A 22,754-nucleotide genomic window follows, 5' to 3' on the forward strand; every position below is an offset into this window, starting at 1 on the left:
GGGAAAGGGACCGGGATCGGGACCGGGATCGGGATGGGACCGGGATCGGGATCGGGATCGGGATCGGGATGGGATCGGGATCGGGATCGGGATCGGGATCGGGACCGGGATCGGGATCGGGATCGGGATCGGGATCGGGATCGGGATCGGGACCGGGACCGGGACCGGGATGGGACCGGGATGGGACCGGGATCGGGATGGGACCGGGACCGGGATCGGGACCGGGACCGGGACCGGGACCGGGATGGGACCGGGATCGGGATCGGGATCGGGATCGGGACCGGGACCGGGATGGGACCGGGATCGGGATCGGGATCGGGAAAGGGACCGGAATCGGGAAAGGGACCGGAATCGGGACCGGGATGGGATCGGGATAGGGATCGGGAAAGGGACCGGGATCGGGATGGGACCGGGATCGGGATCGGGAAAGGGACCGGGACCGGAATCGGGATGGGACCGGAACCGGGAAAGGGACCGGGATCGGGATCGGGACCGGGACCGGGACCGGGATGGGACCGGGATCGGGATCGGGAAAGGGACCGGGATCGGGACCGGGAAAGGGACCGGGATCGGGATCGGGATCGGGACCGGGACCGGGATCGGGATCGGGATCGGGACCGGGATGGGACCGGGATGGGACCGGGACCGGGACCGGGAGCGGGATGGGACCGGGATCGGGATCGGGATGGGATCGGGATCAGGATCGGGATCGGGATCGGGACTGGGACCAGGATCGGGATGGGGATGGGATCAGGATCGGGATCGGGACCGGGACTGGGACCGGGATCGGGATCGGGATCGAGATGGGATCGGGATGGGATCAGGATAGGGATCGGGACCGGGAAAGGGACCGGGACCGGGATGGGACCGGGATAGGGATTGGGATCGGGACTGGGATCAGCATCGGGATCGGCATCGGGATTGGGTTCGGGTTCTGGATTGGGATCCAGGATCAGGATTGGGATTGGGATCGGGATGGGACTGGGATCAAGACCAGGACCAGCATCGGGTTCAGGACTGGGATTGGGATCCGGACCGGGATTGGGATCAGGATCGGGATTGGGATTGGGATTGGGATTGGGATTGGGATCGGGATCGGGACCAGGACCAGGATCAGGATCAGGATCAGGATCAGGATCAGGATCGGCACTGGGATCAGGATCAGGACTGAGACAGGGATTGGCACTGGGATAGGGATCGGGATCAGCACAGGGATAGGGATCAGGATTGGGACCAGAATCAGGATCAGCACCGGGATCGGGACTAGGATCAGGATTGGGATCAGCATCAGGATCAAGATTGGGATTGGGATCAGCACTAGGATCAGGATCAGGATTGGGATCAGGATCAGGATCAGGATTGAGATGAGGATCAGGATCAAGATCAGGACTGAGATGAGAATCAGGATCAGCATCAGCACGGAGATTGGGATCAGGATCAGGATTTTGGGATCAGGATCAGCATTGGGATCGGGATCAGGATCAGGATCAGGATTGGATTGATCGAGATGAGGACCAGGATCAAATTAATTGGGATCAGATTGATCAGGATCGGAATAGGGATGGGGATTGAGATCAGGATTGGGATAGAGATTGGGATCCAGAATGAGACAGGAATAGGTACTGGGACTGGAATCAGGATTGGGATTGGGACTGGGACTGGGATCAAGATGGTATTTGAGATTGGGATTGGTCCAGACACTAAAGGGGAATGACAAAAAATAGGGAGAGTTGCTTGTACCATGGGAAGACAGCGATAGGAAAAGGGGTAAAGGTTTAACACTGAAAGAGGGGAGATTTAGATGAGATATTTGGGAGAAACTCCCCCACGAGCTGCAGCTGCCCCACCCCTGGAAGTGTCCAAGGCCAGGCTGGAGCAGCCTGGTCTGTGGAAGGTGTCCCTGCCCAGGGGAGGCACTGGATGAGCTTTGAGCTCCCTTCCATCCCAACCCATTTCATGATTCCATGACACACCTGGGTGGGAAATTCTCATGCATTTCTGGCAGCCCAAAGTAACTTTGCATTGCTTGGCCCGAAGAAAACGTTGAGAGGTGTCGACATCAGGGTCCCAAACCCTCCTGGCTTCCCAGGGAGCAGCACGAGCCCAAAGCAGAACTGCCCAGCCTCACACTGCCTTTGCCCAGGGTTCATCCCCAGCAGCTCCTCAGCCACCAGCACTGACCTCACAAAAACCTGGAGATCCTGGAGCAGCTCCTGCACCAGGAATTTGAAGCCCTGTGAAAATGGTGCCATGAGAAGGCTGAGCTGGAGCAGAGGCTGGACAGAGCTACAGAACAAAGCAGGGATTTATCCAAAGGATCTCCTCCATGGATCCACCTTGGGCAGCACCAGAGCCCAGCCAGGGCTGCACCCAAATGACCCAAAATGGTCCCAAAATGCACGAGCGCTCCCGGGGGCTCTCCCTGGGATCAGTTCTGCTCCATTGGCACCTTGGAGTTCATTGTCCCATTCCAGCTCCAGCCCATCAGTCCCACCCTGCTTGTTTTTCTCTCTCCAGCCCACGCTGTTTGTGCTCCTGGGCTGAGGTTTGGATCATTTGTCCTTGGTGCCCAGCTGGAGCAGGAATTGTTTTGTCTCTGCTCTGTGCAGAGAGCTCATCATCCCCTCATGTGGAGCCCAGACCCACACACTGAAGCAGCACAGAGTCTGAAAAATAGAAAAACTAAAACTTGAGGCATCAGAAACACTGATCCACAATTTTCAGTCCAGATGAAAACTTTCAACTTCCTCTTTCAGTCTGGTTCTGTCACTCTTCCCCTTGTCTGCCTGGAAGTGACTCTGATGCTTCTTCCTCTTCCCTGCTTTGGGCCTCTCCTGCCCACCACAGCCACCAACTCCTTCTGTTTGCAGGTTCCCAGCTCCAACCAGCAAAGATTTAAGAGACAAAAAAAGCTTACAAGCAGTTTTTCCCCCCTCCTACACAACATTTCTGATGCCCTGAAAGGTACCTGCCATTTCCTGAAGTGAGCTCAGACCTCCTGTGCAGCGTGTGAGAAACAAGGGATAAACAAGGGGATAAAGTCCTGTCCCACATCTGAAACCCAACTTCACAACAACTATGCACTAAATGACACATGATAACGGGGAAGGAGATGCCAGCTGCCCTAATGAATGGTGGTGAGCAAGGCTGGAAAAATAAATGATATAATAATCTCTTATTATACCCCCTTTGACATAAATTAATCTTGACCCGGACCAACGGTGCTGCTTTCCAAGGGAAAATAACCAGGGTGAAGTTTTAATCATGAGTCAGGAGGCCAGTGCAGGGTGGTTTGTTAGAATTTTGCTTCAGCTGGTAAATTTTGTGGAAAATTGGAGATGGGGTGAGCAACTTTCACACTGAAATTCCAATTCCTGCCTCTTAGTGGTGGCTGGGAAGGAGCTGCTGAACCTCAGCTTCAGGAATTGGCTTTCGGAAGCCCCAAGGAGATGTTCAAGGCTCTGGAAGAGCAGGAAGATCCTGTTGTTTCACCACAGAACTGTCCAAAACATATCCAGGTTCTTCCCTTTGGACTGGTGGGAACTTTCCTCCAATGAATTGGGAAGGACTGGAGGCTCAGGCCTGTGTTCCTGCTGGGGGATGCACGTGTTGTTACTTTGGTTGGGTTTCTGGGAGTCTTGTTTGCTTTTTTATTGCTCAGCCCCACAATGGGGATGGAAAAAAATCCCTGGGAAATCCTCACTGAGAGAGAGCAGATCTGGGAGGAAGAGCTTCCCTCTCTCTCATTTATTCTATTTATTTCTCCTATTTTTCCATTGTCCAGTCTCCTGCAGGAACCTCTCCGAGGCAGGAAGGATTAAGAACTGGCTCTACCAGAACACAGGGCCCACCTAAATATAAACCTGGGGAGGAGAAGCTCCAGGGAGAGCTCAGAGCCCTTCCAGGGGCTAAAGGAGCTCCAGGAGAGCTGGAGAGGGACTGGGGACAAGGATGGAGGGACAGGACACAGGGAATGGCTTTAAACTGCCAGAGGGCAGGGATGGATGAGGAATTAGGAAGAAATTATTCCCTGTGAAGGCAGTGAGGTCCTGGCACAGGTTGCCTAGAGAAACTGGATATGGAAGCTTAAAATTTGTAGCTGAAGAGAAGAAAAGCACAATGTGCTCTCACAAGGTGTGTGGCAGGGGAATGTTCTTTATTTTGATGTCTTTATTCATTAAAAAAAAAAAAAAAGAGGAAGAACTACATGCTTTGCTATTCATCATTATTATACACAGTGTTTGTACTGGGATAAATGAAATTAAAGTAACACACAGGAAAAAAAGCCAGGCTGGTTGAGAGCAGTGGTTCTTTGGAATCCTGTCTCTAGCATGGGCTGGGATAAAAGTAGAAGAAAATATAAAGTGGCTTTTTGTGAATTAACATGCCTGGGAAAGAAGTTTCTTCCTGACCCTCATCAGCTGACCCAGGCACACCTTAGCAGCCATTCTCATGTATTTGTATTTATTATTTGTATCTCTCTGTGCCAAAACCCACAGGACAAACCCCTAAATCTGACTCCTGGTGCTTTCACTTCCAGCAAAGCCATTCCAAAGGAAGAATTTTTTTCCAGAGGCTCACAGGGAAGGGAACTGGGGGAGGGAAAGGCAGCTGAGCTCCCCAGCACCTGGAATGGGCACCTTGGGAAGGAACGTGGGGGTTCTGGTCACTTCTCTCAGGAACATCTCCCCGCTCGGAGCCCTTTGCAGCGTGGCTGGGCTCCTGCAGAGCCAGCAGTGCAGCTGTGGGACATCCCCTGTGGCTGGAAATCCTGGGATCACAGAGCAGGAGGCTTGGGAAGGGCCAGGCTGGCCTTTCTGTCCCACCCCTGGCTCCGCTTCCTCCTCCACCAGGTTTCCCAGAGCCACCAGAGAGGTGACAAACCCTCACCTCTGTCTCACTCACCCTCCTTAAGTGTTTCCTAATTATTTTCCCTCCCTTTCCCCCCAGTTTAATCCCTTTTCCTGTCCCATCCTCTCCCAGCCCCAGATTTCACCCTCTCCAAAATCTCCAAAAGCAGTTTCTGTTTGAGAGCTCTCTGCCTCCCAGCCCTTTTTAGGACAGAAACACCGTGAGCCATTTCCCTCCTTCCTCACTGACAGCTTTTCCCAATTTCTCCTCATCTTTCCCAAAACGGGGTGCCCAGCATTAAATAAAAGCATCCCAGGCAGGATCTGAGGGGAGTGGAAGGGTTAATTCCCATGTCTGGAAGGTGATATTCTGTTTTATTCAATCGCAATGGTGTTTTTTCCAACAACACAGAAGTACTGAGATCCTTCCACATTTTCCTACATTTTCCTACATTCCTTTCCATTTTTTTTTTTTCTAGACTATTTCCCCCATGTCTGCCAGTGTTTAAATCCAGGATACAAGAAGATGGTTTTTACTGCACTTATAAGTGGTTGCTGCTGATGAATCAGCACATAAAATAGGCTAATTAATGAGTTTTGGAATAACTAACACCCCTCAGGCATCAGTTTTACCTGAAGGGATCATGTTTATCCAGAGACAAATGCTAGCAAAAGAGAAATACATTAAAAATAATCCAGCAATCCTACTACATGGAGTAAATTGCAGGGAAAAAAAAAAAAAAAAGCAAAACACTTAGCAGGCTATTTTTTCTTCATTAAACGTGATGAGCTCATAAAAACCCAATTAATTAGTCAGAATGATGTGAATGACTCGTCAGACCTAATTTTAGCAGCCTAAAGTTAGCCAGCATTTCCACAGCAGTCCTTTCATCTCCTTCAGCAATAAATGGAGAGGGATGAATTTTCCAGGAAAAACTCATCCTGCTGCCCTCAGCTCCCCAAAAACCTGAGGAAGGTGGAGTGAGCTCTGCTGTGGAGACAGAAGAGCTGCAGTAACCACACGGAGCAGGCAAACACTGAATTTCTCTGCTGCTGAGGGCAGGTGAGATCAGCCCCACAAACTCCAATATGATTATTTTACATTTGCTGGATAATTAAACACAATGCAAATGAACTGCAGTCGTCAGGGGCACAAGCATGATGAGGCATTGCTCACTAGATAATTACAGAGGTGTGCAGAGCAGGAACTTCCACGTCACAGGCACCTTCAGAACGTTTTCCTTTTTTTTCCCAGTTTGAGCCAACAGAGGAGTTGTTGGATTTCTCCGTGAAGGATCATTTTTACACAGCCATCTGAGACGAGCATTTTTCATTTTGACAAAATCACCCTGTTTGTTCTTCAGGTTGATCTTTGTAAGGAAGTGCTAAAAAGAAAAGCAAAATGAAATGAAAGAGGATTTGATATAAAATATTGCACAGCTCACTCCAGACATGATCTTCCCCTCAAGGCTCAACCTGATTTTGCTGATTTAAAACTGGAGGTCTTGTTCTGATTTTTTTTTTTTACCTCCTGCATCCCTCCAGCTGCTGAGGGAGCAGCACCTCGGGGAACGGCTCATGATTAACTCATGATTAGGAATGAAAGCTCCTAACCATGATCAGCTCATGATTAGGGAATGAAAGCTCTCCAGGATCCCACTGTGGATCCCATGGGACTGGGCAGGGTGTGAGCACGTGTCCAAAGCCACCCAGGAGCACTGGGGTCACCTGTTCCCTTGTCTTACAAAGAACAGCCCTGTAGATTCCCCAGAGGAGCTCTGGGATGAGGCTGCACCCGAGGAATCATTTGTTGGGATAATGGAGCTTCAGAACCTCCTGGAGGGATTGGGAATCCCTCCAAATCCTTCCAAACCAACGAGGCAGCTTTGAAACCCCTACCCAGAGGGCCCAGGGCATGGTTTGTGTGCCCTGCCGAGGTCATTCTGTGTCTGTGGGCACGGCCAACCCCAGTCCCTGCAGGGGAAGAAAGTTCAGGGTTTGCTCAAGGAGCTCTCTGGGCATCCCAAGTGGAAGCTGCTCCCTTGTGCCCACAGCAGCCAGTGCAGAGCTGCCCCTGGCAGCCCAGCAGGGTGTGACAGTGTGTGACAGTGCGTGACAGCGTGTGACAGCGTGTGACAGCGTGTGACAGTGTGGGCACGCTGTGTGGGATATAAATACTGCTGCACACAAATCCATTGTTTGCAATCAAGGAGCTATGAGGGGACAATTTGTTGGGAAGGGTTTTAAGGGCAGGAAAAGTCAGATTTGGGACTCTATGGAGAGCCTGCTTAAGGTCACAGCTGCTTTCCTGTAGGAATCCTCTTCAGGAGGCTGGCTGGGAGTTGTCACTGGCTCTTCAGGATCCTCACAACTGGTGACGAGGGCGACAGCGCTGAGGGGCTTTCGGCTGTACTTGATTTCCAGGGCTGACTTCTCCCCTTGCTTCTCCCGCGTCTTCTCAGCGCGGTTCCACTCCTGCTCCTTCTGCTCCAGCTGCATGGCGCTGCAGTGAGGGGCGTACACCTCCGTGGTCTCCTCAAACTGCAAGCAGTCCACCTTGTAGTACTTCTTCTTGACGTGCAGCACATCGTTGAACCTGTGGCCCCACAGGATCTCTCTGGGGACGTAGGAGCTGCGCGACTGGTGGGAGGTGCCCGTGGAGTCGCCCGTGTAGACGAACGTCACCAGGATCTCAAAGTTGTCCTTGGCCAGAGCTTTGCGGTCCAGGCCGTACAAGGGGCTGTCGCTGTCGATCTCGTGGACGACAGTGACCGGCGTGACCAGGATGATCTGGTCGTTGAGCAGCTTCAGGTCGCGGTACTCCATGGTCATCCTGCCCTCCTTGTCCTCCCGGTAGCGCAGCAGCTGCGCGCGCACCGAGCCCTCCACCATGTGGTTGGGCCGGAAGTCCCCGATGCGCCACATCAGGCAGAACTTGTCGTCCCTCAGCCCCACCACGGCGTGGTAGCTGAAGCGGATGGTCTGGGCCCTCTTGCGGGCCGTGGCCATCTTGGCCAAGGCCGCTCCGATGATGAAGGTGTCGATGATGCAGCTGAGCACCGACTGCAGGATCACCATGAGGATGGCGAGCGAGCACTCCTCGGTCACGCAGCGGTACCCGTACCCGATGGTGGTCTGGGTCTCCAGGGAGAACAGGAAGGCTCCTGTGAAGCTGTGCACGTTTGCCACACAGGGGGTGACCTCCTCGTCGCTGAACAGGTCCCCGTGCTGGATGGCAATCAGCCAGAACACCAGGCCGAAGAACAGCCACGAGAGCACGTAGGACAGGGAGAAAATCACAAACATGTGGCGCCACTTGATGTCCACCAGCGTGGTGAAAATGTCCACCACGTAGCTCTCCCACTCCCCAAAGATGTGCTTGAAGTAGACGTTGCAGCTGCCATCCTTGTGGAGAAATCTCTTCTGCAGCCTTTTCACCTCCTTTTCCGGGCTCTCCCGACAGGTGCTGCGGTAACTGACTTTGTTTCCCTGGATATTTACGGGCCTGTAGCAGCCACCTTGGTCATTGACCTTCCTCATCTCTGCTTCAGCTTACAGAAGGTGCCAGGAGTCGTTTTCCTTGTTCATTGGAAATCTCTGAAATAAAGGAGAAAATCTGTTTTTATTTGGATTTCCATATCTGATCCCATTTACTCTGTGGCCATCATGGGTAATTTCTGGAAGGGTACAGGCTGTGACATCCACTACACAACTTTGCTCAGAGCCAGGCCACAAACTCAACCACTTAGAAATGTCCTTATCAACCCTAAAATTTGGTCCGTAGATGAAAAGAGAAATCAAAACCCTTGTGGTGACCCTGTTGTGAGTAACTCCTTTAATGATCCCATGAAGAAACATTAAAAGCAGGATGAGCTCCCCTGAGAAGTCACAAATGGCACAAACCACTTAAATTTGGCCAAATTACAGAGGTAATTAATTGCTTTTTGCAATTTTCCTTGTTTTCCTCCATTAGGGAAAAAAAATGGGAAAAGCCCCTTATTTAGAGGTAAAACTTCAGTCACATGGGCAGGGAAATTCAGTGCTGGTGTGTTTTAACCAAAAAATGGATCAAACACACGATCATCCATTATTATTTATGTTCCAATATTGACCAGAAAAAACTGCTCTTGTGAAGTGAACTTGACTGAGCTGGTGCTACAGAGACATGTTTGTTCAATTTGGAGAAAATTATTTGCATTTCAAATGGAAAAAGGAAACCCCTCTGGGGTCCTGGAAAGCCTCTGAAATCCTCCCCTAAAGCAAACAAAAAAATATCCGGCTGCCAAAAATATTTAAATCTTGATTAATGAGTTTGAAACAAACAGGGAGGGTGTTAATGGAAGTTGTGGGTGACACAAATTTAGGAAGTGATGTGGATTAGGAGATTCCTCTGCCAGAGCAGAGAAGAACTGAGCAGTGCCACTCCTGGGCCATATTTAGTGACCAAGAAGAAGAATTACATTAGAAATTGAGACCTCATCACCTGGAATCCAATAAAAACTACGTCATTTAAAAAGGCAAATGCTTTTCCTGCAGGTCTCCCGCTCATTTCATGACATTCCAACCACTAACACACAAACCAGTCAGAAGTGATGGGGACACAGCAGAAAAATTCCAATTTTTTGCTAATTTCATGCTTCTAACTGATATCCCTAAAGGGGAAAAAAGCAAAGTAATATTTTTGTGAGAAACCTGTCATTATTCTTCTACAAACTGCAAGTTTTTGATGGAAACATGACAAGCTCTTTTCCCATCTTTAAGCTGGTTTCAGAGTTCAGATGTAGGTTTTCAGTGGAGCCAAGAAATCCATGGAAGATGAATTTAAGAAAAGCAAATTTCAGAAATGCTGACTTTCCTAGGGGAATTCTTTTCCTCAGGTCTTCACTCCATTTGCCTGAGCAGGAATGATTGCACACACTTCCAGGCAGAGGAGAGTCAGGCCCACAGAGTGTAAAATATATTGGATGGACTGGATTAACAGCCCAAGAACTCTCCCTCATCCAAGGAACAATGACAAGCATGCAGAGACATTCATCCAAAAACACTTAAAAGCCAAACATAGTTTCCATTTCTTTTTTTTTTAATCTTTTTTTTTCCTTTTTTTTTTCCAGTCCAGAAATGAATGTGACATATGGTGTCGTAGCCTCAGAATGTGGCCTTCATTAAAAAACACAACATTAATGTTTCCAAAAATACTTCTTGGAATAGGGTCTTTGGAAACATTCATATGACTTGCTTTACTCAGAGTTTTAAACAAACAGTGCAGCCTGGTCTATTGAAGACGCTTGACCCAACATTTTCAAAGTTGTATTTAACAACAAACAAAAAGTGGAAACTGTTGAGGGTTGGTTTTTTTGGTGGTAGGTTTGTTTTTTTTTTTGAGGGCCTCATAATGTGAGGTGTGAAAATGAAGTGAACTGCAATCAGGAGTCAATATGATGTTGAATAAAAATATTTGTAGGGCTTTGTGTTGAGGGTCTGACCTCTCTTCTCTGACAGGGACAGGAACCAGGGAATGCTGGAGCTGTGCCAGGGCAGGGTTAGGTTGGATTTTAAAACGTTCTTCCCTGAGAGGGTTCTTGTCAGAATCTGAGCTATTGATGATTCTGAGATTGTAGAAAGTCTCTGTCTGTCAGCCCCGCTGCCAAAGCAGAAGCCAGAATTGGTCTGTGCTGGTTTCCAGGTTGTTTATTCTGTTTATCTCTCACATGTTCTGCTGCCCTGCCCAGCTCTGTCCTGCAGGGCAGCGTGTGGGGCTCTGCCCTCAGTGGGATGTGACAAACATTAAATACCAGAAACTCCCTGGGCTGCATTTACAAGAACGTGCCAATATCTGTCACCTCCGTTGGACAGTGTGTCCCCAGCCTGAACCAGCAGAAAAATGCCAACACCACAGTGAGACATGGAGGGCATGAAGAAGGAGAAAAAGGACAAGGCACACCCAATTTCCTCCAGCTTTTCCTCTTTGGACCCCTCATCTAGAATCCTAAAATTTTACTTTTGCACCCGTGCCACACTTAATTATTACTGATATCAAACACTCAGAGCTGGTAATTCATGCTGTAAGATTGAAAACTCTTTTCCATGGCCAGAGATCACAGCCAGTGTCTCTGGGGGCTCTGTCCAGGGGGTTCCTGACCCCTGCCAGGGTCCCAGACCTGCCAGGGCAGCCAGAGGGAAGCCCTGGGTTCCCACAGGTGCTGGCACTGCCCAGGTTCCCCAGGGAATGGGCACAGCCAGAGGCTGTCAGAGCTCCAGGAGCCTTTGGACAGCACTGCCAGGGGTGCCCAGGGTGGGATTTTGGGGTGTCAGGGCCAGGAGCTGGACTGGATGATCCTTCATCCCTCCCAGCTCAATATTCCATGATTCTACTGCTTTTCTTATTGACTGCTTCAAACCAGAGTTCTTGAAAATACTCCCAAACTTCCCAGGACTTCAAAAGGGACTCAACTTCATGAATCAAAGGTTCCTGAGTGGTTCCACTCTCTGCTGTCACCATCAGAAATTCCAAAATCGTGTTTTGCTGGCACCACCTTTGGATTTTGGTGGGGAGAACCTTGGATGGTGGCACACACAGCAACGGGGTAAAGGCCACTCTGATTTTCTGGTCATCTGCCACAAGCAGGAGAAAAATTTGACGTGGAGGTGATTTGGTTTGGGAACTCTGACTCTACACAGGGTTTCTCCTAAGTATGAGCTGTATTTATAGAAATACTCCCGTGGATGTGTGGGATGAGTTTTGGCTGGTACAGGAAGCCATGGAACAGGCTGGGATTTCCCAAAACAATCCAAAGTAAGCCCACAATAAGAAAAGGGATGTGATGCAGAGCTCCCTAAACCAAAACCAAAAATCCAACCCTGGAGCTGGATGGGGCAAAAAAGAACCAGTGCAGAGCAGGGCTACCAGACAAGGATTGCTCTCAGGACCTGAGCTAAGCTTGCTTGGTTTTGTTAAAACTTGGATTTCTCAGAGGCTTTTGGCATTGCACAGTGGGGACTGCCTCAGATGAGCTAAAACGCCAAATTACACAGTGGGGACTGCCCAGGTGACCCAAAACCCCAAATTACAGAGTGGGGACTGCCTCAGGTGAGCTAAAATCCCAAACTCCACAGTGAGAACTGCCCCAGGTGAGCTACAACCCCAAATTACACAATGGACACTGCCACAGGTCACTCAAAGCCCCAAATTACACAGTGGGGACTGCCTCAGGTCACCTAAAACTCCAATTAAACAGTGTAGACTACCTAAGGTGACCTAAAATCTCTGGGAAGAACCTCCTCAGCCCCTCGAAAGCATCAAAAAATGTTGCCCAGTATTTTGGGTGTGCTTAAACATAATCCAAACCTGCACTTTTCAAGGCCACCTCTTCAAGTCTCTCGAGTGGAATAATGATAACAATAATAATTAATAATCATGCATCATAATTAATAAGTCTTTGGCATTGCTGTTGCTCGGAACATTCAGGTCCAGACCCATCCTGGATTATGTAAATCACTTTTAGGATCTGTCCCTCGTTCCTGGGGACACCATGGAGCAGACACGTGATTGCCCAGCTCCAGACAAGCACAGAGAATTTGGGAGCCCAGAAATTTCTCCCTCCCTGTGCTGAGCACTCTGACCTCTGCAGAACACTCAGGAGAATCTGATTATTACCAAATTATTACCGAGGGCCACAGAGTCCCAGCCAGACTGATGACCTTCAGCCTCAGAGTGATTTCAAAAACCTGATTTTCCAAACTGGAAATATTTGACACATCCCTAAGAAAGGCCCACGATTCCAGGAGAGGTCCTGTTACCTGGTAAAGATTAACAAAGGGGATGGGGGAGGATTTAGAAACGTTCTCTACTCACTAAAGCTGAGGGATCTGTGCTGCAAATGACTCTCAGATGTTGCCAGGAAGCGTTTTCACCTTCCTCTAGCACTGACACATAAACCCTCCCCCTTTTCTGTCTCGCTTTTACTTTCTGTGGGTTTTTTCCTGGATTTCTGGGCATGTTTGTGCACATCATGAGCCTCCCCTTGCATTGCAGCACAGCTGAGGGTTTTTTTTTTTTTTTCTCTCTGTTCTTATACATGTATTTCCTCCTTTCAAATGAAAGTTTGTTGGAGATAAAAATAAAGCAGCCAAGCCAGGCAGGGTGGTAGAAAGGGAGAAACACAGAAATCTCAAGAGATTTAAGGTATTATTTAGGGTTAATGGCAGAGAGTTGTTCTAAAAAATAAATGTATCAGAGTTCCAAAACCAGAATAATTCTTAATTATCCAAGCCAAGGCCAGGATTTTACTGTGCTGGATCCTGAAATGCTCAGGGAGATACAGAAGTGCTCCAGAGAGCTGCGTCCAGGGCCTCCACACTGAACCCCCAAACTGGTATTCTTTAAAACTTTCACCGCAGTCCGATATGGGAGGAAATTCCTGTATTTCAAAGGTCATAAAGGAGTGCAGTGGCAGGAGCAGGAGCAAACCCAGCACCTACTTTTACCCACTGAAGAGCTGCCACAGAGCAAACACCGGCAGGAGCAGATTTTATCACATTTCTGTTTTCATGTGCCAGAACAGCCCCAGCTCTGACTGTCAGCTCGCTCAGAACAGTCACTTCAAAGCCTCGAGCATCGAGCTGAGCCCTTCAAAGAATTTCACTGGATGTAATTGTCAATTTAATCCCGATATTTGGAGTTCAGGGCTCAGTGTTTTGTGAGGATAATCCCTCCTGCACCGTAACCTAATACCTAACAAATTGCTGCTACACCCCTTTTATGACTCCCTTTTCCCATTGTGTAAACAATAGGGGTGAATTTTTGTTCGGTGACAACTTCACTCAACAGCCTGTTTGTAAAACATTAAGCAAAACAATGTGAAGATCTGGCTTCCAGGAGAATTCTGTTCTGAGATCAAATCAAAAAGAAAACAGCCCAAAACATCCAGATTAAATTGGGTCTCTTTTAAATTGGTAATAATCACTCTGCCCCACACTCAGAAGTGGTGTCTCTCTCTCTCTCCGGTGCTGCTTTAGCAATCACCTCCTTTTCTGCTTCATTTTGGAAACGACCTGAAAGCTTTCCAGTTTTAGTCATTGTTGTGTAACCCTGGAAGGGTTTCAGCTCCGAGACCAGAAATGTGACAAGTCAGAACCTTCAGGGCTGCTTTGGGATTGGCTCCAAGGCTTGTTCCTTAAAAAAAAAAATCCACCACCCACAAAACCTAAATAAATCTTGTAGGACAGCATGAAGGCTCTTCCTTCTTTCCTTCCTTCCTTCCTCTCCCTCTTTTTGGTGCAAAGAGATTCCTCCTGGTGCTCACAGCGGATCTTTCTGCTTCTGATCTCTCCTTCCACTGCCCCAGGTGGCTCCAAGTCCAACCTGGCCTTGGACATTCCAGGGATCCAGGGGCAGCCCCAGCTTCCCTGGGCACCGGTGCCAGGCCTGCCCAGCCCACAGCCAGGAATTCCTTCCCAAAATCCCATCCAGCCCTGCTCTTGCTCAGTTTAAGCCAATTTATTACCCGGGAATATTGCAAAATTCCTGTGCTCCTTATCCAGGAATATTCAAAAATTCCTGTGCCCTTACCCATGAATATTTCAATATTCCTGGGCCACTTATCCCAGGATATTCCAAAATCCCTGTGTCCCTTATCCAGGGATATTCCAACATTCCTGTGCCCTTATCTGTGATTATTCCAATATTTTTGTGCCACTTATCCAGGGATATTCCAACATTCCTGTGCCACTTATCCAGGGATATTTCAACATTCCTGTGTCCCTTATTCAGGGATATTCCAATATTTCTGTGCCACTTATCCCAAGATATTCCAAAATTCTTGTGCCCCTTATCCATGATTATACCAATATTCTTGTGCTCCTTATACAGGAATATTCCAATATTCCTGTGCCCTTCATCCCAGGATGGAAGGGAAGGGAAGGGAAGGGAAGGGAAGGGAAGGGAAGGGAAGGGAAGGGAAGGGAAGGGAAGGGAAGGGAAGGGAAGGGAAGGGAAGGGAAGGGAAGGGAAGGGAAGGGAAGGGAAGGGAAGGGAAGGGAAGGGAAGGGAAGGGAAGGGAAGGGAAGGGAAGGGAAGGGAAGGGAAGGGAAATCTTTAAGGTCCCTTCCAACCCAAACCATTCTGATTCTAATAAACCAAACCCAGAGCAAAATATTATTTATTGCTTAGACTCCTTATTCAATGCCTCCATTCAGACAGAGACCTAAAGTGTGAATATCAAAGTGTTTATTGAGCATTTTAAAGAACAGACATAGACACCAAGGAGCAGCAGAGCTCTGCAGAGATTTTTGAGTCACGCAATGGTGCCGAGATCCCCACTGGAACAACTCACAGCAACAGATATATTGACATTTAATTCATCTAAGTGAAACCAGATCTGCTTACAACAAAATCAATAAAAAATAAACATAAAAGTGAAGAAGTTTGGCCCCTTAAAGTCAGAAAAGACAGACTGGAAGCTCCTCCTTGGTGGAGGTTGGTTCTCATTTTGGAGCCACAGGTTCAAGGAGAAGCAGCTCCCCGCTTCCCACTCAGAGCAATTCCCAAAATCCGTAGAAAGCTGCGAATGTCAATTTGAATTTATTTGCGCTGCATGGCTCCAGCCAGGAGCCAGCAGTGGAAACACCGAAATGCCAGGAGGAATGGAAAGTGCAGCTCGGAGCCATTGAGCTGGGGCCTCGCTGCCATTCCTTGTCCCAGACACTTTGGCAGGGGGGAAAGCTAAAGCTCTTCCCTCCGGGGAGCCTCTGCCAGCAGCTCCTGCGCGGGGCACTGCGCCAGCAGGGCTGGGACAGCAACCCCAGCCCTGCCTCCCCTCCTGGGCTGAACCTCAACTGGGCTGAACTGGGATGGCCCAGCAGGGAAACCAGAGCACGAGCAGCAGAGCCAAGCCTCAGGGGTGACCCTGAGTTCAGCTGTTTGCAGAGTTTTTGTATTTGGGATTTTAATTTTAAATTTTTAATTTTTTTAATTTTTAAATTTTTTAAATTTTTTAAATTTTTTAAATTTTTTAATTTTTTACATTTTTAATTTTTTAATTTTAATTTCTTAGAATTTTTTAATTTTAAAATTTTAATTTTTTAGATTTTTTTAATTTTTAAATTTTTAAATAATATTTTTTATGGTTTTGTTAATTACTTTTTTGCATGTATTGGAGTAGGTATTATAAGTATAATTATGATGATAATATATATATTTATTTTAATTTTTTTATTATTGTGTAAGGTTTAATTTATTGAGTAGATTATTTAATTATTTTTTTTATTAATTTATATTTTAGTTATATTTTTAATTGTCATATGTTTTTATTCAATATATTTATGTAATATATTTTATTAAATGTTTGTATTTATGTATTAGGTTTATATGATATATTCTATATATCTATATATCTATATATAGATATATATTATATATATTCTATTAAATTTCTGTATTTGTAAAAGAAAATGTATTGTTGTTTTGTTTTGTAGAGTCGCATGTTTTGTATTTTTGCTATTGGTTAATAAATGTGAGAGAAGTAATATAATCCCACACTGGAATGGGCAGCTGGATCCCCCCAGGGCCACTGTCATCCCCTCCTCCTGCCTGGAAATTCCTCATGCAGGTTCTGTTCCCTGGAAATTCCTTATCCTGGTTCTGTTCCCTGGAAATTCCTCATGCGGATTCTGTTCCCCGGAAATTCCAGATTCTGTTCCCGTCAGCTGAGAGCCATTTGACATCCAGCTGGACACCAGGGTCTCCATTGGTGCTCAAGCTCCTGCAGTTTCAATTCCCAAAGCTGCTACAGCCGGGACACCTCCTGGGGCTGGACATCCTGGAATGCTTTGGGCTGGAAAGGACCTTAGAGATCATTTTCTTCCAGCCCTGCCATGGGCAGGGTGCTCCAGCCCCATCCTGGATCCCTGGGCACTGCCAGGGGTCCAGGGGCAGCCACACAGAGATGGAACAGCTGGAAAAATATATTTTATATCCCACTTCTCCCTTTGGAAATCGGTAACCAACCTATTCCTTAACTCAGCAGGCCCCTGGGCTTTAATGCAAATTAGCTGCGAGGCAATCAAGTACCAGTGCCAGCGGTAATTAGCGTTTCCTCCTCTCCTGGCTCACGGGTGTCTCCTGATGCTCAGGGAAGCTTCATTGCCATCCTTCTGCAGATTCCACCCACCCTGCACGTCAGAGATTTCCCTCAGCCCTCAGAGCCCCTGAAAATTCCTCGAGGAACTTTTCCCCCAGCCCTGGTTGGCTAGGAGCAGGAGAACAGTTTGTTGCAGCTCTGAATGGCCGTGATGTAATTAATGAATTAATGTAATCAGCGGTGGCAGGCCAGGAACAATGGCAGAGTGAGATCAGAGGGTGCCGAGCACTCATTTCACAGAGCCACAGCCCCGGCTCCCTTACGGCTGTTCTGTCCCTTCCCAAGCACAACCCGTTATTTGTCAATAATCTGGGAGCTGGTATTCCAGAGGGTTCTTCCAGGGACACCTTCCCTAACTCACAACGGGTTATTTATCAATAATCTGGGGATCTGGAGTGGGCAGGAGCTGATATTCTAAAGGGTTCTTCCAGGGACAGCTTCCCTAACACACAATGGGTTATTCATCAATAATCTGGGAATCTGGGGGCAGGCTCAAACTGATTTTCCAAAGGGTTCTTCCAGGGACAACTTCCCTAACACACAACGGATTAATTATCAATAATCTGGGGATCTGGGGGCAGGCAGGAGCTGATTTTCCAAAGGGTTCTTCCAGGGACAATTTCCCTAACACACAACGGGTTATTTATCAATAATTTGGGGATCTGGGGGCAGGCTGAAGCTGATTTTCCAAAGGGTTCTTCCAGGGACAGCTTCCCTAACATCAGGCTGTGAGCTCCTCTCCTTCCTGTTTGCTGCCAGCTGGGCAGAAAGGAAGGGACAGGGACAGGGACAGCACAGCCTGGAGCCACGGCATTCCCAGCTGGGTCCCTGTCCAGGGGTATTCCAGCATCCCTGGGCCCCTTTCCCGGGATATTCCAATATTCCTGTGTCCTTTATCCCAGGATATTCCAATATTCCTGTGCAATTTATCCCGGGATATTCCAATATTCCTGTGTCCCTTATCATGGGGTATTCCAATATTCCTGCATCCCTTATCCTAGGATATCTGTGAGCCCTTTATTCAGGGATATTCCAACATTCCTGGGCCACTTACCCAGGGATATTTCAACGTCCCTGTGCCCATTATCCATGAAGATGCCAAAATTCCTGTGCCACTTACCCAGGGATATTCCTGTGCCCCTAATCCATGAATATTCCAACATTCCTGTGCCCCTTATCCAGGGATATTCCTTTACCCTTTATCCATGAATATTCCAATATTCCTGTGTCCCTTATCCAGGAATATTCCAGCATTCCTGTGCCACTTATCCATGAATATTCCAGCATTCCTTCCAGGAATATTCCAACATTCCTGTGCCCTTTATCCAGGGATATTCCTTTGCTCCTTATCAGGGATATGCCAAAATTCCTGTGCACTTTATTCAGGTCTGTAGATGTGAACAATGTATATACCTGGAAGTTGCCTTTAATAACAAAATTAAATGTAGGGGTGTTTTTAGGTAGGATTTTTCCTCCCTGTGACTTGCACAGAGGCTGATTTTGTGGAGCTCTGGGGCTGCCCTTTGTGTGGAAGGATTTCCCCCAGCCCGAAGGAGCTGCAGTGGGAATCCAGCCCATTCCGAGCTGTTTGCCACCAGGCTGCTCAGCCAGCCGTGCTTTTGTGTTTTTCCTGTTTTACTTCTCCAGGCAAACAGTGTGAAGGAGCGAGCAGATCTTATCAGAGCCCATGTTAACAAAAATACATCAAATAAAAACCTGCTACATTGCAAATGTCAACACTCCACACACACACAAAAATGATATCTAAACTGCACTAGGGTTGCTTTTATTGCCAGAGCAATTCTCAAAGATTGTTTTGAGAGACAACTTTTCTGTTTGGCCTCACAGGTGCTGTGGGTTTGTGAAATAAATGTCTCTCTCATTTATTCCACAATACCACTACAGGGGTGCTGTCACCAGAGACAAGAGCGTGGCTAAAGAGAATTTCACCCTCTGGTTTGAAATTTACTGCCACTGGCCCCTGATTCACTGCAGATTAGCTGGGAGTTGGATAAATGATCGGCCATCAAAATTAAATTAAATTCAAGAGTGATGTACACGGCCTCAGTGGGAGATTTATCCCATTTTCTATCCTGTATTTTTCATGGGTTGTTTTTACTCCTGTTTTCACTGAATAAAATGGAATTACGGCATCACTTGCTCCTGCTCAGAGCCAGAGTCCTTCCAAATTCAAACACAAATTTGAAGGTGATTGACAAAACCCCAAATCACTCCCAAGGCCTGCCCAGCCCCAAATCCCGAGCTCAGGCTGGTGGCATTCCTCTTCTGGAACATTCCGTGTGGTGCTAAGCTCCATCACGGATGAGAGGAACTTCAGGAAGTGGAGTCTTTGAAGAATACAAAGTGGTGTTTCCCATGGGAAAAGAAAAAAAAAAAACCAAAACACCAACAAAACTAAATCTCTCCCCCTCTAAAAAATAAAAATATAATAAAAAAGAAAGAAAAGCAAAACATCACTCAGGTGTCATAATCTGGGAGCAGCCTCAAGGCTGATCATGGGAGGGAAAGTAAATTTGGATTAAGGAGAATGAAAAAGTGACCACAGAGGCGCTGGAACAATGCCAGGAGTGCTGGAACAGATCTAAGATCTGAGATCTGAGAGCAATAATGGCCAAAAAACATCCCTGAGGATAGGCTGATGCCTTTTTGGGACTACCTAAAAACAGAGGTCAGGAAAAATTAAGAGAATAAAAAGTGGTTTAGTTTATTGAAGGGCCTTCAGGTACACTTAGGGCAGACAAAGCCCACCCAAAATGGATGAGGGGTCAGGGGTTTTCACACTTTTTTAAGTTTGGTTCATTTGCATTTTGGGGCTTAATCTTCCAATAACTGCTTCAGCTAATGAAGTCATTGACCCCAGGTTTGCTGCCCCCAACTCACTTTTGTTTCCATCTCAGTCTGAGGCAGTGAGGTGTCCTTGACTGCCAGGCCTGGAGAGGAATTGTTGTGTCTGCCCAAAATGGGACAGCAGCAGCTCGCACTGCACAGGGAGTTCAGAGTTACACACTGAGGAATTGCAGGGTTACAAATATATAAAAAATATATAAGCCCAAACCCTGAGGGATCAGAGGCTCCAGCCCATAGCAGAGCTGAGGGATGCAGCGATGTCCCTGCTGCTGTCCTGCTCTCACCCAGGACTCTGCTCCTGGTGTTGGAATCTGAGGAATTGATGATTCTGAGATTGTAGAAAGTCTCTGTCTGTCAGCCCCCTGCCAAAGCAGAAGCCAGAATTGGTCTGTGCTGGTTTCCAGGTTGTTTATTCTGTTTATCTCTCACATGTTCTGCTGCCCTGCCCAGCTCTGTCCTGCAGGGCAGCGTGTGGGGCTCTGCCCTCAGTGGGATGTGACAAACATTAAATACCAGAAACTCCCTGGGCTGCATTTACAAGAACGTGCCAATATCTGTCACCTACGTTGGACAGTGTGTCCCCAGCCTGAACCAACAGAAAAATGCCAACACCACAGTGAGACATGGAGGGCATGAAGAAGGAGAAAAAGGACAAGGCACACCCAACTTCCTCCATCTTGTCCCCTTTGGACCCCTCATCTAGAATCCTAAAATTTTACTTTTGCACCCGTGCCACACTTAATTATTACTCATATCAAACACTGAGAGCTGGTAATTCATTCTGTAAGATTGAAAACTCTTTTCCATGGGCAGAGATCACAGCCAGTGTCTCTGGGGGCTCTGTCCAGGGGGTTCCTGACCCTGCCAGGGTCCCAGGGCAGCCAGAGGGAAGCTCTGGGTTCCCACAGTGTCTGAAGGAGCTTCCAGGGGCTCCAGCCACGCCGTGACGTGTGTTGATAATTATGATCTTATGCCATGGATTTGCTCTCGGGGTGTTTTTCCAATCAGGCTCAGAGATCTCTTTGTTCTGCCGTGTAAAACCCGGCTTTGAGGTCACTTCCACACCCTTGGCTGTTTATGGACGCAAAGCTCCGAGCCCATTTCCCACTGGGGAGGACAAGAAGCAGGTTGTGTCATTGTCTGGCTCAATTGTTCTCCAGGACTAATTCCAAGGAGAGGAACAGCTCACCAGCTCGGGGCTTTGTTGTGGTAAAAGCCTCCTATCAACAATGAAAGGATGTGCAGGGTACCAGCCGTGACTGAGGAAAAATAATCTGCTTTTTGAATTAAAACATGAATGGGAAACACCTCCATTGATTCAAAAGGAAAATTGGTAAAAGGTTCAAGGGCTACCTATTTAAAATGAGTATTCCAATATTCCTGTGACCCTTTTCCAGGAATATTCAAATATTCCTGTGCACCTTATCCGCGTATTTCAATATTGCCATGTCCCTTATCCAGGAATATTCCAACATTCCTCTGCTCCTTATCCAGGAATATTCCAATATTCCTGTGCCCCTTAACAAGGGATACTCCAGAATTTCCATGGCTCTTATCCAGGGATATTCCAACATTCCTCTGCTCCTTATCCAGGAATATTCCAATATTCTTGTTCCCCTTATCCAGGCATATTCAAAAATTCTCATGGCTCTTATCCAGGGATATTCCAATATTCCTGTGTCCCTTATTCAGGGATATTCCAATATTCCTCTGCCCCTTATCCTGCATATTCCAATATTGCCATGGCCCTTATCCAGGAATATTCCAACATTCCTATGCTCTTTATTCAGGAATATTCCAACATTCCTGTGCCCCATATCCAGGAATATTCCAACATTCTTCTGCTCCTTATCCAGGAATATTCCAACATTCCTGTGTCCCATATCCAGGAATATTCCAGTAGTCCTGTGCCCTTTATTCAGGGATATTCCAATATTCTTGTGCCCTTTATTCAGGAATATTCCAATATTCCTGTGCCCCATATCCAGGGATATTCCGATTTTCCTGTGCCCCTTATCCATGAATATTCCTATTCTAAAGGCCATTTCTGATGCCACCAAAACAGGTGGCTCTGGATTTCTATGTGTGACACAGCTCTGTAGGGACATCCCAAGGGATGCCAACCTTTCTGTGTGTTTATATTAGAAGACTGAATTATTTAAAATTGAAATTTTTAAATAATTTCAATTTAATAATTGAAAATTGAATTATTTTAAATCTGCTGTTTTTTAGCACCCTAATCTAATTTCCTTAAAGCTGCAGGCAGCACATTCTCCTGTCCCAGTCCTGGGCATTTTATCCATTTAGACAACTCTGGGATCTTCCAGAATAAAAGGATCCTTATTTCAGGAGCTGGAAAAATGTCCAGGCAGGAGGGATGAAATATTGTCCCTCCACACTGAACAGGGAACCTTTTCTTCCCGTGCTGCTTCAGCTCTTGCTCCTGCAAGGTCTCGTCTGTCAGCAGATGCAATCAGGTTTAAGAGCCTGAATTGCCATCCTGGAAATCACTGGGAATTGTTTTGGTGATGTGAAACGCAGCAAGTGCGGAAGTTCTCCAGCAGATTTGGGTCAGATTTGAACCAATTTTGGTTCTCAGAACCATCCCTGGTGTCCAGGACAGCCTCGCTCTGTGCAGGGAGCTTGGGTTTCACTCCATTCCTCCCAACCCCTGGGACGCACAGGTTCTGTCTGATTTGGAAAACATTATTATGAAGGGCTTTTCCCGAGTTTTTCCACTGAGCAGATCTCAGCGAGGTCTGACACAAGCCGAAGGATTTGCAGGAACGGTGTCAATCTGATGTCACAGTGGCAATAAATCCTATTGTGCTGGATTGCATTCTGCCCATTAAAACGCTGTGACCTATTGTCATCCAAGTGGAACCACATTCCACTGGCT

At 47.4% G+C, this 22,754-nt stretch overlaps 1 protein-coding gene across 3 annotated transcripts in view; it reads right to left on the minus strand.

Annotated features, from left to right (window-relative positions):
* Positions 1 to 4,143: 4,143 nt before the first annotated feature.
* KCNJ16 (potassium inwardly rectifying channel subfamily J member 16) overlaps positions 4,144 to 22,754 on the minus strand; it is a 42,446-nt gene continuing 23,835 nt past the window's right edge. For 2 of the 3 annotated variants that reach the window (XM_085556645.1, XM_085556644.1), the window contains one exon: positions 4,144 to 8,447. In XM_085556645.1, the coding sequence (XP_085412771.1) occupies positions 7,110 to 8,390 (1,281 nt within the window). In that variant the 5' untranslated portion in view covers positions 8,391 to 8,447 and the 3' untranslated portion in view covers positions 4,144 to 7,109. Of the gene's footprint in view, positions 8,448 to 12,702; positions 14,721 to 22,754 lie in introns of those variants that run through there. The other variant, XM_085556646.1, reaches the window with a different exon arrangement.

Source organism: Lonchura striata, chromosome 18 (genome assembly GCF_050655825.1).
Source record: "Lonchura striata isolate lonStrDom1 chromosome 18, ASM5065582v1, whole genome shotgun sequence".
Classification (NCBI taxonomy): Eukaryota; Metazoa; Chordata; class Aves; order Passeriformes; family Estrildidae; genus Lonchura; species Lonchura striata.